A 17173-nucleotide genomic window follows, 5' to 3' on the forward strand; every position below is an offset into this window, starting at 1 on the left:
CGGGTACATGTATGTCAACAGGATAAGTGTCTCCTGCAATGCTTACATCACCTGTCATGTGAATTCACAATCAGACAAAATGTCGCAATCGGGAAAAGGACACAGTCGGATAAATTACAGATCAGATAACTGTATTGGAATCTTAAAAAATGACGTGCATTTAGACAAGATCAACTTGTATGTCAACAAAGACTTAACTGTCAGTAAATGTCTTATACTTATTTTTTGTGTTTTGGGCTTCAACTTCAAGAAATAGAATAAAAACTGTGAACAGAAAAAATGTTACCCAAAAAAGATCTAGAAAAAGGAGATTTAAAGTCATGAATGAGGGCCTGGTGAAATGTACAGAATTTATAGAAAATAAGAGGTCAAATCTACAGAAAAACAGACATAAAAAAAGAATAGGAGACACAAAAAAAAAGAATAAGGAAAAAATGGGAAAAAAATAAAAAGAATAATGGGTGCTAAATGATATAAAAAATAGAGAATAATAATTGCATTTTATGAATATAAATGATAGCAATAATTGATTGCATAATGACAAAATATTGGATGATGATATACTAGTACTATATATATGTGTATTCACAAATTTTTATTCATGGTTTTATATTTAATCTTTAGAAAATATTCTGATCTGAAAAGTTATCCCGAAGTGAAGCCATGAGCTAAGATCCAAACATTTGTATGAATAGCTTAGGATCAGGAACAAAAGAAAACTATATATTTAAGAAAATGGCATCTAGACTTTCGCGAGAGGAAGAAAACTATGTCAGGATGTGATTTTTGATGACAGGAATATCTACTCGTGCAGCAAGAATTGTATTTGATCGTGAATTTGCTCCATCATGTTTGGATTCTACACTGAAGAGAGAGACAAATAAATTGAGAAAACTTCAAAATGAAGGAAATATAAACCAGTTCCAGTGGAATTGCCTGTTCCGGAATAAACCTGGTAAGTTCGGAAAGCCATTTATATATCAATCAGAGTAAAACCTCATAGTTCTTCTTAGATTTCCTGGTAACTTATTTAAGCTGAAATGGAAACTCCTTTTCCCTAATTTTCTGGTAGGTTACGAGAGACATGTGATATGTCAGTCACAGTCATGAATCTCCTGTTCTCAAGATTTCCTGGTATATGTTACAAGAGCAATGTGATATGTCAGTAACTGTGGAACCTCCTGTTCCCAAGATATTCTGGTATATGTTACGAGAGACATGTGATATATCAGTCACAGTAGCACTTCTTGTTCCCAAGATATCTTGGTAAATGTTACGAGACATGTGATATATCAATTACAGTGAAACCTCTTGTTCCCAAGATAACCTTGTATATGTTACGAGACACATGTGATATATCAGTCAGAGTGGAACCTCTTGCTTCCAAGATATCATGGTACATATATGTTATGAGAGACAATTGATATGTCAGTCACAGTGGAACCTCTTGTTCCTAAGATATCCTGGTATGTTGTGAGAGACATGTGATATATCAGTCACAGTGGAACCTCTTGTTCCCAAGATTTCCTGATATGTTGTGAAAGACATGTTATATTTTAGTCAATGACAAACATTATCAGCAGACTTTAATATGAAACTTTTGTGTTACTGTAACTTTATATAGTAGTTCTAGCGTAGCATTTTTTATCTCGTCTGCATCGAAAGTCGAAGAAAGCGAAACATAGGGATTACAATCCAGTGGTGTAAACTATTTGTATAAAGCTTTATATATCAGAAGGTGGAAAAACCTGGATGCTTCATACCTTGAGTACAGATACCATATATAACGAAGTTTCCGTCTGTCATAAGTCCATTGTCCTTGATCTTATTTTCATGGTTTAGTGACTGCTTGAAGGAAAATTGCAGTTTTATTGTCCCCTGCAACTTGTCCCCCATGCGATGCCTTGCTGATTACATAGAAATACGCGTACGGGGCGTCCGACTGTCTGTCTGTCCATCCGGTCTTGTTAGCACTTTCACGTGTACAATTCTTGCCAGATTTTTAAAAAACTTATATCATAGGTTTATATCAGCAATGTCCCTGACAAGTTCAAAAATCAGTGCCAATCAAATATTTTTAAAAGAGTTATGCCCCTTGGAAATATTAATTAAATGGAAAATTGCATTGGTAGTGCTCTTATGTGTACAATTTTTGCCAGATTTTTATCAAATTTATATCAAAGGTTTATATCAGCAATGTTTCAGACAAGTTCGAAAATCAGTGCTAATCAAATATTTTTAAAAGAGTTCTGCCCCTTGGAAATATTAATTATATGGAAATTTGCATTGTAAGCACTCTCATGTGTACATTTTTTGTAAGATTTTTTTATCTTTTTATTCAAGGTTCATATCCGCAATGTCTCAGTCATTCTCGAAAATCTGTGCCGATTTACAATTTTTAAAACAGTTATTCCCATTGGAAATATTAATTTTATGGAAAATTGCATTTAATTGTTAAAGCTCTCGTGTATAATTTTTACCTGTCTGGCATGGTTTATGTGACCGTGACCTCATATTCATAGAACATTGACAATGTTGAGTTTATGTGATACTTGCATTCAAACCTTCATATAACAGACTTTCAGCTTTAATTTAATGATAGTTAAACAGGCAAGACATTTCAGCGTGTGCACTCTTGTGTCTCCATTAACTTGATCCGTATATATATATGTTACAGGCATTTTCTAAATTTAGGCATTTTGTAAAATGACTGAATTTTCAGGCAATTTATAAAATGCCTAACCTTGACAGGCATTGTATAAAATGACTAAAAATACCTGGTCATTATGTAAAATGACTGAAATTTTGAAACAAAATTCAACAAATTGCCTGTTTAATTTCAGGCAATTTGTAGAAAAAAGATATCATTGAGATGCATATGACAAAAAGTGGACAAAAACACAACATCTTGCAAAGAAAATAATTAATGGTTCGGTAGAATTAATTTATTTTTCAAAAACCAGCTGGGAAAGTTTGTTCTTTTTAGTGAAACTACGTTAGGTATGTACTCACTCTGTATTTTTAGATAGTAAATTTATGATTATTTTGTCAAAATGGCAGAAGGACAAATTGTTCTTTTAATAGAACAAAATTTACAAACGAATTTTTAGAAAATCGAATCAAAACAGTGAAGTGAAACATATGAAGCTGAGAAAAAATAGTTTGTTTTTAATTGACTGATTGATTTGCTTGCTTTCAGTAGCAAATATTTCATGCATTTTTAAGACGAAAACAATTTGGTTATAATTCATATGAGTTATTTCAGCAGTGGATTAACTTGGACAAAGGACAGAAATGTCGACTGCCGCTTGAAATGAAGGTATTTTGGATAGGGACAGAAAATTCCACCTGTAGAACGGCCAAAGAGTTCTTAACGTGCAGAGAGTGTTGCACTTTACTAACATGTGGCAATATATTTAATGTCCCCATTCAGAAAAGAATGAGAATTTATACATCCACATCCAAACAAATTCCCCTGTATAGCATGGGTTTCGCCATACAAGGCATTGTTTGGGTGTGATGCAATGATATGAGTATCTTCATCTTCACCGCCTCAAGGAAATTCATGGGTCTTTGCCATCTGATGAATTATTGAGACAGTAGTTACATCTCGAAAATCGACCCAAAAGAGACAAATAACGTTGCATTGACAGGGTAAGCATCTCCTGTTATTGCTGCATCACCCGTCATGGGCATATCTGCTACAGTCCTTTAAAAGCTAAAAGCCAAAAGATACAAGTCAAACTAATCATGATAATGTACTTTGAATCTTTTGGAAACATGTGAAAAAGAAGATATTCATGTGTGACGTGTGTGCTTATTGCGAAACCCAATGTTGTCGAACGTTAAGTGCTTTATCAGCAAAGGTAACGAAAGAGCTAAATGTGTCATGATCCAAGTTTCTCCAAATGTGGTCGAAATGCTAAAACCAGATTTTTCTCCGAAATGTATTTGCAAAAATAATAGGACAAATTTTGTGTAACAGTTCTGTCATCCAAACATTTTTAAGAATAACAAATAATTGTCGAGTTCTGTACTTGTGTGAATTTGGAATAATTCAGTAAAACTATATTTTTGATTATTAAAACTCTTAAATTGCAAGCTTTAACATTCAGTAATTATCATAAATAAAACTGCTCTATTGTTCAAGGCTTTCAATTATTTTTTTTAACTATTCATTCCATAAAATAATTTCAGGCATTTTGTAAAATGCCTTTCAATTTTTCCAGGCATTTTATAAAATGCCTAGACAAAAATAGTCATTATGTAAAATGCCTGAATCTTGCAGGCATTTTAGAAAATGCCTAAAGTTTTAAGGCATTTTACAAAATGCCTAAATTTAGAAAATGCCTGTAACATATATATATATCAATATGTATCTTAACAGCAGAACATAATTTATTATTTTGCAAGCTTGGACAGATACATAACACAACTTTCATTCCTGACTGAAAACAAATCTGCTTAATCATATTATGCATTTAATATTTAGAAAGGATCAAGTTTCTGTGATCTTCCATCTAAGGTCACAGTACCCAAATTGCACCTATTTAGCAAAAATAGCAGCGAAAATCTTACACATTTTCTTAAGGAATTAAACAATTTGTATTTTTGTTATTTGACATTATGCACGTCTTTCAAAAAGGTAAATATATTTTAATATTCCAAAAAAAGTTCACAGTATATATCAACAGATGAAGTATTCACCGGAAAAAGTAAAAGTCATCTTTTTTAAAAATGAGCAAATAAAATATGTTACGAGCATCTATTTCTTAACAAATGAATAGTAAGCATGGACTAATGTCAAATTGTTCTACATATTCGAAGAAATAAAACAAAACATCTGTTATTCAATGTTTAAGGTAGTGGATTTAATCATGGATGCAACTTGGGTACTCCTAATTACAGAATCATGGATCGTTTGGATGTCGGTTCAAACCCATTTTTCTATGATTAAATATTGTTTCAATATTAAATTGGTAGAACTATAAAGTAAATAAGGATACATCTACAAAATAAACACAAAATGGAAACTTTTGTCTGGATCATAAATAAACGTAGGTGAAAAAAAAACGTCAAAATAGGTGCAATTTGGGTACCCTCACGTTATATAGTATTATATATACTAGTAAAGGTAATTTAATGGTCTCCTTACCTCAACAATTTAATGACCATATATATTTTATATTTAGATGTACCTGATTCGAAAACATTTGATATAACTCTAATGATAACATTACTAAGACACCTGACAGACCTGACTCCTCCTCTACTTGGATATGACTGTTTGCCATCTGTTAATGAAAATACACCATCCTCAGATTTAGCCAGAATAAAATATTATAGAAACTTCCTAGCTCACCTGGTTGAGGAGAAAATAGAGGATACTGAATTCATCACAGCATGGGACACTGTCACTGATGTTAGTTTATTTTAAATAACATAGTGTGCACCACATCAATGGACAATACTACTGGTTCAACAGGCTATTTAATATATTTGCGTTGAAGGAGTCAGTTCGGTAAGGGCCACAATATTAAGTCAATGGTTTCAAGATTAAAATAGTGTTTTAAATTGATGCCCAGATATGTAAGAAAATGAAATAGAATTATTTCTGTTGAGCTTTTCTTACAAAGCATTGACATTTGCACACCAAATCCCCAATGGTATGATTGCCAATGAGACAACTCTCCACAAGAGACCAAAGTGCATGTTTCAATATGTGTGTTAATGTATGCATAATATGAACTCTTGCTTTCTATTTTCATTTGTATGTGATCATGTGTTGATATGTATATATATATTTATATATGTATATATCAACACATGAACACATACAATATATGATAAAGATCCATTTTGTTACATCTTGTGATCCGTTTATTTGGCAATCGCCAATGGCAGTCAACAGGGTTTAAGAACATCCGTTGTTCGACCTGTTAGTCAAATGAGTTTTGTTTAAATATACTTTTTCACTTTTTGGTCTTTTGGCAAATGTTGTTTGTGCTGTATTTAGACCCCTCTAACAAGAAATTTGTTTTGCATGCACACGTATAAAAATTGCGGTTTTTATCCCACAAAACCATAAGTTTGAACGTTGTTTTCAATTTAGACTTGTATATATATAATAAAAAATAATTATATATATTGTACTGAGTGACGAATTTTTTTCTGTTTGAAAATCTCTCCAAAGTTTATATTGGCATATGTCTTGTATGTATACCGTTTTTAAATAAAGATTTATGTCTTATTTCGAGTCAGATATATATATTGTTTGTTATATAAAAAAATAAAGTCAAAAGATTTGTTTTTCTGACGTATGCACTGTTCTTTTCGAGTTCTAAAAACCAGTGAAAAATTATTTCTTTTCACTGAATTTGGAGGAAAACAAAAATGTGTGTAATTTCTGATGTCATGAAAAGAAGGCTGATTAGTATATTTCCAAAAAAAGACCAATTTCCATTCTAGTCATTGTATTAGCTATGATCATTATGATTATGGTCATTAAATCCTTATTTGAAAGTTTAGCTAGAAATAGGGGCCATATTGGAGCCTTCTCCTTTCACTGAAATAGCGATATTTTATCTACTACATAGAATTGCGGTTGACAGTATTTGTAAAATTATTTTTTATGCCCCCGCCGTAGTGGAGTGGGCATTAAGTGTTATCCATGTCTGTCAGTCCATCTGTCCGTCCGTTACGCCCCCAAAATTGGTTTCCGTTCTCTAACTTTAGTTTGCCTCAACCAAATGTTATAAAACTTATACACAATGCTTATTACCACAAAACACAGATCAAGTTTGAAATTGGGTGCATCATTTTTACTTTTCATGAGTAATGCCCCTTTATAAACATAAATAATTGCTGAATTTTTCGTTTCCGTTCTCTAACTTTAGTTTGCCTCAACCAAATGTTATAAAAATTATACACAATGATTATTACCACAAAACACAGATCAAGTTCGTAATTGGGTGGCGTCACTTTTACTGTTCTTAATGTATGCCCCTTTATAAATGGAAAAATTGCTAAATCTGTTGTTTCCGTTCTCTAACTTTAGTTTGCCTCAACCAAATGTTATGAAACTTACACACAATGCTTATAATCACAAAACGGTGTTTTTTTTACATGAATCCTGCATCTATATGTGGAAGTTGACTCATGCATATTTACAAGCGGGGGGCAAGTGTGGCCCATAGACACATTCTCCATTTATTTCTATTATAATAAGATACTATGGTCAGCAGAAAAAATATTAACGGAAATTAAATATTTCTATATTTTAAGCTGACAAGTTTGGACTTTTATGTATCACCTAAGAAATGTAACAGGTGTGAGTCTGTTGTCATTTCCTCTATTATTGCAAACCAAATGAAACTTTTCCACAGAGTCATCCCCTATTGGTCATTTTTTTTAAACTTTTGTCAGTTCTATTGTCCCATTGAATAATCCAAGCAAGCCCTTATTCTCTGTCTAGTTTATTCACTGGGACCTTTAAACTTCTTCTTAGAGAAATCCATCACTCATTGATTAATTTACCCAAGTAAACAAAGTATCTTCTTAAATATAAAAATAGCATGTTTTAACTCACAAAACTGCATGTGATGTTGTATTTATTCAATATCAATAATATATTTTCAATCTGTTCAATACAAACACTAATTTATTCATAAAACATTGATGTCTAAAAAGTTTTAGCATTGGTCCTATTGAAATTTGCGTTTTATTTTGTTTTAGTTAAGTTATAGAAAACATTAAAGAAGGCCTTGATTTAAACATGATCTTTGTCCAGTTTACATTTGTCAAACACAAAAATAAAATCAATAGGAAAAATGTTGAAAATTGTATCGGAAATCAACTTTTATATAATGTAAAAATTTTTAATTAAATTCTTATAATTGATAATCAGCACTACTGTCATTAGGGAATCGTGATTAAGTACCTAGAGAAGAAACATTATTTCTAGATTAACCTGCATAATGATGATCATGAAGACGCTTGATGAACTTTAAAAGTGCAGGGAAGGCGATCTCCTCTATCTGGTAAATGACGTCATAAAGGCCCGCATAATTGACGAACTTTTACGGTGAAGGACATAACTCGAAAGTGGTCTATTATCAGTGTTTTTTAATTGGTCATGAGTTAAATATTTTTTTGATATTTGAATTTTTGGATTAGTTATTTTTTTTTATTACATTCACCATGAACTTTTTTATGGAAATCAAGTCGAAAATACAAGGTACTGTATCTTTTTCTATGATCCTTTTGATTTAATGTCATCTACAAAGTCTTGACAATACCAATTGTTGTATAATGTCAGAGGAGTGTAATTATAGAATTTATTTCTTGTTTGAAATTATCAGACTCTATTTTACTGAGAAATCACGGTATTTAGTTGCAACCAATGTTATAAGTCATAATAACCCTTGATGTTTAACCCACGAAGACTGTTCTCTCTTCAAATTTCCAGGCTATCAGTAGGTTAGGTGGACAACCAATAAAGCAAGAGTGTGATCACTTGAAGGTGAAATTACTGGACCCAGAGTACTCAGGAAATAATGGAACTCAAGAAGTCAGTAGAGAGCTTGAAAAAAGCTAATGAAGATACGACAATAGAAGTGAAAAAGTTAAAAACATCTCATGAAGATACAGTACCTTGGAATATAAGGGGTAAATATTTGACAGCCAACAATTGTAATTTTAAGTTATCCTATGCTTGCTAAAAATCTGAAATATTTTGCATATGACGTCTCTTTATTTACGCCAAAGTGACAGCGTGCCTTGATCGTATAATTTCTGTAATTTGTTTTTATAGTTATTAGTCCCCTACCGACGAAGTCGATGGAACTTTAGGTTTGCATTCCGTCCGTCTGTCTGTCTGTCCATCCGACAGTCCGGCAAATCAGTTTTCCACACTTTTTTTCTTCGTGCTTGAAGATATTGATTTGATATTTGGTGTATTGTTTTATCATGACAAGTTACAGATCAAGTTTGAATTTTGGTGCGGTCTGATGATTTTGTGCAGAGTTATGGTCCTTGAACTTAGAAAATTCACTCAAATAATCAGCTTTCCTCACTTTTTTTCATATGCTTGAAGATATTGATTTGATAATTGATATTTAGTTTTATCATGACACGTTACAGATCAAGTTCGAATTTTGTTCCGGTCTGATGATTTTGGGCAGAGTTATGTTCCTTGGACTTGGAAAATTCACTCAAATAATCCGTTTTCCTCACTTTTTTCGTCATGCTTGAAGATATTGATTTGATAATTGGTATATAGTTAAATCATGACAAGCTACAGATCAAGTTCGAATTTTGTTCCGGTCTGATGATTATGTGCAGAGTTATGGTCCTTGGACTTAGAAAATTCACTTAAATAATCAGTTTTAAACACTTTTTTTCGTCATGCTTGAAGTTATTGACTTGATATTTGTTATATAGTTACACCATGACAAGTTATAGATCAAGTTAGCATTTTGTTCCTATACAATGAATTTTTAACCGGTAGGAGACTATGTATTGCCATGCAATACTCTCAGAATGCTTGTATGAATTGATAATCCCTTATGTAAACACGATTACTATTATGATAAAAGATATCTCGATCTTTGACAGTTGTTATTAATCACCAAATCCCTTCCTAAGTGTAAAAAATGTGATCTAAAGGTTGAAATTTTTTCAGGATGATTATAGCGTGGGGACGCTGTGAAAAAAAAAGTATGATTCATAAAATTTCTAAAAACTTTTGATTGAAAAGAGATACGCGAGTTCGGTTCTTTGTAAAATCATATTTTTAGGTTATAGGTTGTATTAGCTTATTTTTGTTGTCAATTTTTAAAGTGAAAAGCGGAATATAAATCTCCTTCTCATTACAACAGGAAACCACATGCATTTAATTAAATTTATACTGTTCCTATAAAATTGCTAACTCCTACTTATGTGTGCAATATTTGTATTAAAATCAGGGTTTTTTTTTTGCTAAATAATGGTCCTCAGATGTCTTAAGCATATTACTTCATGAAAATATGTACAATAGGTTTTTTATTGCATGCTTATTGTTTTTATTAGGATTAATTATGATCTAACCTTCCACACGTTGTTTTCTTAGAGGTCAAGTAAAGCGCCGGTATTTCGACTATATTTGGTTTTTTTTTCAACACTAATATATTGACTACTTATTAATAATTTTTTGTAAACAATAAGAAAAGTATTTATCTTTCAAAACTACTTCGATGATTACGTTTATCCCCATGTAAAAACATTTCTTTCTAGTAAATGTATTTAATTTGTTAAAATAGTTTGATTATTCGTATTTTTCTATTTTTTGCATTTATTTTTTTTAAAATTTAAACGGTATTCTATATGCTGACTTGTTTGCCGAAATCTATTTTTTACATGTATAGAAGGCTAATTAACCATGTGACACGATAAGCTGTCTATCAAAAAAAAAAAAAAAACAATAATCCGCTATCGGGACAATAAAATCTCAACAGATCGATCAGTTTCCAGTCCCGTTAGTATAATAGTCCCAGCTGGAACACAGGACAATGGAAAAATTAAAAGAACAGTCTGAACATGTACAAAGTACAAAAACATTGTTAAGTTTTGTAGACCAAAAAATCTGTATACCCTGTCAGTCTAATGAAACATATATGGGAAGGGAGCAGGGTTGGCCTAAACCCAGACCAAAAATCTGTATACCCTGTCAGTCTAATGAAACATATATGGGAAGGGAGCAGGGTTGGCCTAAACCCAGATTTTATGAATATTGCCCAGCCAAGTGGGAAATACTGGGAAAACCAGGCTTTTACTCGGCACTATGCAATTCTTGTTTGAATCTTTTAGAGGTAGCAGTGATCAATTACAAAGGCAGTACATATTATATAAGATATATAAATGTATATAATACATAATATTTTAATTCATAAGCTCACTTTTTTGAGACTCTTGTTTTAAAGTATATAAAATTGAGAAAGTATTGGACTACATAGACAGTAATCCTCCTAAAACATGTAAACAAATTATTAAATTGTCATTCTATCTTTATTAAACTGTTTTTAGCTCACCTGGCCCAATAGGCCAAGTGAACTTTTCTCATCACTTGGCGTCCGTCGTCCGTCGTCCGTCGTCCGTCATCGTCGTCGTTGTCGTCGTCCGTTAACTTTTACTTTTACTTTTAAGGAGTTATTGCCCTTTATAGTAAATTTTTAACCATTTTTCGTAAATTTTTGTTATCTTTTACAAAAATCTTCTCCTCTGAAACTACTGAGCCAAATTTAACCAAACTTGGCCACACTCATTATTAGGGTATCTAGTTTAAAAATGTGTCTGATGACCCCTCTTACCAACCAACATGGACGACATGGCTAAAAATATAACATAGGGGTAAAATGCAGTTTTTGGCTTATATCTCTGAAACTAAAGCATTTACAGCAAATCTGAAAATATAAGTGTTCATCAGGTTGAGATCTATCTGCCCTGAAATTTGCAGACGAATCACACAACCCGTTGTTGGGTTGCTGTAACTGAATCGGTAATTTTAAGGAGATTTTGCAGTTTTTGGTTATTATCTTGAATATTATTATAGATAGAAATAAAATGTAAACAGCAATAATAATCAGCATTGTAAGATCTACAAATAGGTCAAACATGACTAAAATTATCAATTAACCTCTTAAGGAGTTACTGGCCTTTATAGTCAATTTTAAATCATTTTTCGTAAATTTTTGTTATCTTTACAAAAATCTTCTCCTCTGAAACAACACAGACAAATTAAGCCAAACATAGCCATAATCATCATTAGGGTATCTAGTTTAAAAAATATGTCCGATGACCCCGCCAGCCAACCAACATGGCCGACATGGCTAAAAATAGAACATAGGGAACATCTCTGAAACTAAAGCATTTAGAGCATATCTGACAATGGGTTAAAATGTTCATCAGATTTAGATCTATCTGCTCTGAAATTTTCAGACGAATCAGACAACCCGTTGTTGGGTTGCTGCCCATGAATTGGTAAATTTAAGGAAATTTTGAAGTTTTTTGTTATTATACCCTAAATATTATTATAGATAGAGATAAACTGTAAACAGCAATAATGTTCAACAAAGTAAGATCTACAAATAAGTCAATGTAACCAAAATTGTTAATTGATACCTTAAGGAGTTATTGCCCTTTATAGTCCATTTTTCGTAAATGTTTGTAATCTTTTACAAATATCTTCTTCGCTTTATCTACTAGCCACAATTTTCAATAGGGTATCTTGATTGAAAAATGTATCCGATGACCCCGCCTGCCAACCAACATGGCCGCCATGGCTAAAATAGAACATAGGGGTTTAATAGAAGTCTAAGGGAAAATTGCAAAAAAAACAATTTCAAATGGTCACAACTTAAAAACTAATTTAAATAGTGATAAGGGGTCTTCAGTAACTATTGTAAGACTACAATGGGATGACCTGCTTTTAATTTAACTACTGGGCCAAATTAAACCAACTTTGACCTCAATCATTATTAGGGTATCTAATACTATTTATTATGTTTTTAACCTTATTTTACATGATTTCGAAAACAACAGTAGATACAGGTGAGCTACACAGGCTCTTGGGAGCCTCTAGTTAACATGGAGCAAAAGTATTCATTTGTTTTTATATATTGATAACTAATTATCAGAGTAAACAATTATTTATTAAGGAAAATGACTACTCAACAAATTTTGTTCATTACTATTTTTAGTGTTGAAACAAGGTTAGCATACTTACATCGACATAACTAAGTACTAAGTAATTATTCAGATTATAACACATATTTGTTTATATTGCAATAATAAGCCTTTACATCTCTTTAAGTATAGATGAAATGTTCCCTTTTGGTGTATATTTAGCAATATAATATTGTAAAGCAATTAAATTTTCCAATTCACTGTATTGATACACTACACTAAATTGCATTTTTGCTATCTTTGTATTGATAGACATAAAGCTGAGAAATAAACAAATCATCATACATTTGCAAAACGTATCTGTACTCTACCTATATAGAGTTAAAGAAGAAAAGGAAAAACTTGAATGTTTTTAACTTCTGAAAATGACTCTCAATGTTTATCTGTATAAAATGTATATATTAAGCAAGACTACTATGAAAATACTGTATTTCTTTACTATTTAGTGTAAAATTAAGCATAAAAAATCGAATTGCCCAGTGTTGCCCGGTATTACCCATTTCAGGGGATATTGCCCAGCCTGGGAAAACCTGGAATTTATAGATTAATGTGAATGGCTATATTATTAGAGACTTCAACTCTGTCTCTTTTACTTCAATAAAACACACAAAATTGATATAACATAATAATATAACTATATCATGTATATTTTGTGTTATTCTTGTCTTTTGAGTTGAATTAGTTGGAACTAGCAAACTCTTGTTTGTGATTGAAAAAGCAAATTTCGGAAAATATATGACCTGCAGAATAAAGACAGTCTTTAATAGTTTACTATGTGGTATGAGTTCTACTCTTGTTGATGTATTTGGTCTCTGGTGGAAAGTTGTCTCATTGGCAATCCTACAACATCTTATAGTAATAAGTAATAAAAATTTTATTATTTGTTTTTCAGCACTAATTAATGAGATCCTTGTCGAGTGGAAGGACAATGATAAGATGTTTATAACAACAAGAGCTGCCAAAGATGTACTAAAATGTATAAAGGAGAACAATTGTGTAACTATTACTGCTAGTTCTGGGGTAGGGAAGACGGCCACACTTCGACATGTGGCATTACAGATGGCAACAGAAGGGTATGATGTACTTCTAGTGACAGACCCAGGTGACATTGTCAAGTTTTATAACCCAATCCAGAAAACATTGTTTGTTATTGATGATTTATATGGAAACTATTCTTTAAACCAGACTGACATTAAAGTTTGGGAACCTTTCATGGAGAGAATCAAAAAGATCCTTTCAAAAAAACTTTCTAAAATAATTGTAGCATGTCGATTACAAGTGTATCAGGATGACAAATTTGAATCTATATCAGTTTTCAAGTCATGTGTATGTAACCTATTAACAGAAAGCATGTGCTTGTCAAAAGCTGAAAAAGAGTCAATAGCTGAGTTTTATCTTCAAACAAAAGCTCATGAAATTACAGATTATTATGATTTATATGATTGTTTTCCACTTTTATGTAAATTGTATCCTGAAAATCCTTCACTAAATATCACAGATTACTTCCAAAATCCTTTTACAGTGTATGAAGCCGAGATTGATAAGCTACAGAAAAACGGATTTTACAGTAAATACTGTGCTTTGGCTTTATGTGTCATATTTAACAACAATTTGCATGAGGCTATATTAACAGAGGAGGTGAATGAAGAAACAAGAGCTATGATTGAGAACACATGTGAGGCATGTAGACTGGACAAAGGAACATCAAGGCTTACTTTACAGGATGACCTTAACTCATTTATACATACATTCTTGAAACAGCAACAAAACATATACAAAACTATTCATGATATAATATTTGACTTTCTGGTGTACTACTATGGAAAGAAAATAATCTGCTGCTTGATAAAGAATGCACATAGGGGTTTGATAAGGGAAAGATTTTTATTACAAAGACAAAATAATGTGGATAGATTTGTAACAATTGTCCCTCCTAAATATCATCAAATGTATACACAAAGAATGATTGAAGACTGGTCAAAGGGTAAAGTCAATGCTGTATTTTGTAACATCAATATGGAGATATCTCCGTTCAGAAAAAAATTTCTCTGTTATTTGAATGAACTGGATACATTGTACCAGAGACAATTAGCACATACCTGTGATGCAGGTAACAATGATACTGCTCTGTTAAATTTATGTTTTCAAAGGGATATTCCTATCATTCAATGGTGTTTAAGTCATGATGTTGATGTTAATCAGTGTAGGAATAATGAGGTAACTCCATTGTGTGTAGCTGTCCAGGAAGGTGGGACAAAAATAGTAAAGATGTTGTTAGACATGGGAGCAGATTATGATAAATGTGACAATAAAGGTTTGTCACCTTTATATGTTGCTAGTAAATATGGACATGTAGATATAGTAAGGATGTTGTTAGATATAGGAGCAGATTATAATAAATGTGCCAATGTTGGTTGGCCACCTGTAATTATTGCTATAAGATATGGACATGTACTAGTAGTTAGGATGTTGTTGGACATAGGAGCAGATTATAATAGATGTGACATATATGGTTGGTCACCTGTAATGAGTGCTTGTAGATATGGACATACAGAAATAGTAAGGATGTTGTTAGATATAGGAGCAGATTATAATAAACGTACCAATAAGGGTTGGTCACCTGTAATGAATGCTGGTAGATATGGACATACAGAAATAGTAAAAATGTTGTTAGACAAAGGTGCAGATTATGATAAATGCGACAGAGACAGTTGTTCACCTGTAAAGTTTGCTTGTAGTGCTGGTCACACAGAAATAGTAAGGATGTTATTAGACAAAGGAGCAGATTATTATAAATGTGACAATGATGGTTTGTCACCGGTAATGAGTGCTTGTATACATGGACATAGAGAAATAGTAAGGATGATGTTAGACAAAGGAGCAGATTATAAAAAATGTGACAATAAAGGTTTGTCATCTTTATATGTTGCTAGTAAATATGGACATGTAGATATAGTAAGGATGTTGTTAGACATAGGAGCAGATTATAATAAATGTGCAAATGGTGGTTGGCCACCTGTAATTATTGCTATTAGATATGGACATGTACAAATAGTAAGGATGTTGTTGGACATAGGAGCAGATTATAATAAATGTGACATATATGGTTGGTCACCTGTAATGAGTGCTTGTAGAAAGGGACATACAGACATAGCAAGGATGTTGTTAGACAAAGGAGCAGATTATAATAAATGTACCAATAAGGGTTGGTCACCAGTAATAAATGCTTGTAGATATGGACATACAGAAATAGTAAAAATGTTGTAAGACAAAGGAGCAGATTATAATAAATGTGACAGAGACAATTGTTCACCTGTAAAGTTTGCTTGTAGTGCTGGTCACAAAGAAATAGTAAGGATGTTATTAGACAAAGGAGCAGATTAAAATAAATGTGACATTGATGATTGGTCACCTGTAATGAGTGATTGTATATATAGACATACAGAAATAGTAAGGATGTTGTTAGACAAAGGAGCAGATTATAATTAATGTGACAAAAAGGGTTGGTCACCAGTAATGAATGCTTGTTATTCTGCACATACAGATATAGTAAGGATGTTGTTGGACGAAGGAGCAGATTGTAAAACAAATAACAGTGATGGCAAGTCAGCTGTGATGACTGCTTCCAAAAGAGGTCACAGGGATATAGTTAGTGTGATAAATAAAAATCCCAGAAACGAAAATGATACATAACAGATAGAAGATTTAAAATTTAACATTAAATTTACTTTATCTCTTAATACAAAATACCAAACCTGTTGTTTATGAAAATCTTTATTTTCATTGATCCATTATATCATGGTTAGATAAAATTCATATCTGTCATGTCTACAGTAGGTATAAAAATTATGCAAGATTTGGATCCAATAAAAGGTACATTGTTTTTCAACTAAATGATCTTTAGCTTACCTGGCCCGAAGGGTCATGTGAGCTTTTACCATCACTTTGTGACCGTCGTCCTTCCGGCCGTCTGTTGTCTGTAAACTTTTCTTTAAAAATCTTTTCATCAAAAACTGCTCAATAGGTTGAAACCAAAGTTGGTCTGCTTCATCTATAAAATGCCAACCATAAAGTTTTTGATTTTCGTCCAGGTTGATCAACCAACATGGCCGGCATGTCTAAAAATAGAACATGGGGTCAAACTACAATTTTTACCCTGCAAATTTTGACCAATTAACCCTGAAAATCTGTCCACTTTTTTTTGGGAGTTCTTGGCCCTGAAATATTGATTTTTAAACATGTTTTTCATTTACTTGCCATCGTTTCAAAAACTATAGAATGTAAGCGAGAAGTCTGATCTGCAAAAAATTATCAGCATAACAAAATGTATATATACCTACCTTGAAAGTTGTTGGGTTTTGGGGTTTAATTCTTAGCAGTTGTTGGCTGTAATCGTGACAATAGAAGGAGCCAGTTAAAAGTGAAATTTGAAAAGCGTTCAGCACAACAAGAT

General features: G+C 32.2%; 1 protein-coding gene across 1 annotated transcript; it reads left to right on the plus strand.

Moving 5' to 3' along the window:
- The first annotated feature begins 698 nt into the window (after nt 1-698).
- LOC127717941 (uncharacterized) lies at nt 699-16104 on the plus strand. Its single transcript, XM_052223849.1, has 5 exons — nt 699-955; nt 5193-5422; nt 8468-8667; nt 13613-15529; nt 15995-16104. Exons 3-5 carry the CDS (start codon nt 8556-8558, stop codon nt 16102-16104), a joined length of 2139 nt encoding a protein of 712 aa, XP_052079809.1. The 5' UTR covers nt 699-955; nt 5193-5422; nt 8468-8555.
- Nucleotides 16105-17173: the final 1069 nt, after the last annotated feature.

The sequence above is a fragment of the Mytilus californianus genome, unplaced genomic scaffold, assembly GCF_021869535.1.
Source record: "Mytilus californianus isolate M0D057914Y unplaced genomic scaffold, xbMytCali1.0.p SCAF_1, whole genome shotgun sequence".
Lineage (NCBI taxonomy): Eukaryota > Metazoa > Mollusca > Bivalvia > Mytilida > Mytilidae > Mytilus > Mytilus californianus.

Bases quoted from the DNA above. Each gene is read 5' to 3' on its own strand.
- LOC127717941 (XM_052223849.1), top strand. From the start codon at position 8,556: ATGGAACTCAAGAAGTCAGTAGAGAGCTTGAAAAAAGCTAATGAAGAT. The intron at 8,668-13,612 runs GTAAATATTTGA...TTTGTTTTTCAG, and splicing joins AGTACCTTGGAATATAAGGG to CACTAATTAATGAGATCCTT. The intron at 15,530-15,994 runs GTTTGTCACCGG...TGTAAGACAAAG, and splicing joins TTATAAATGTGACAATGATG to GAGCAGATTATAATAAATGT.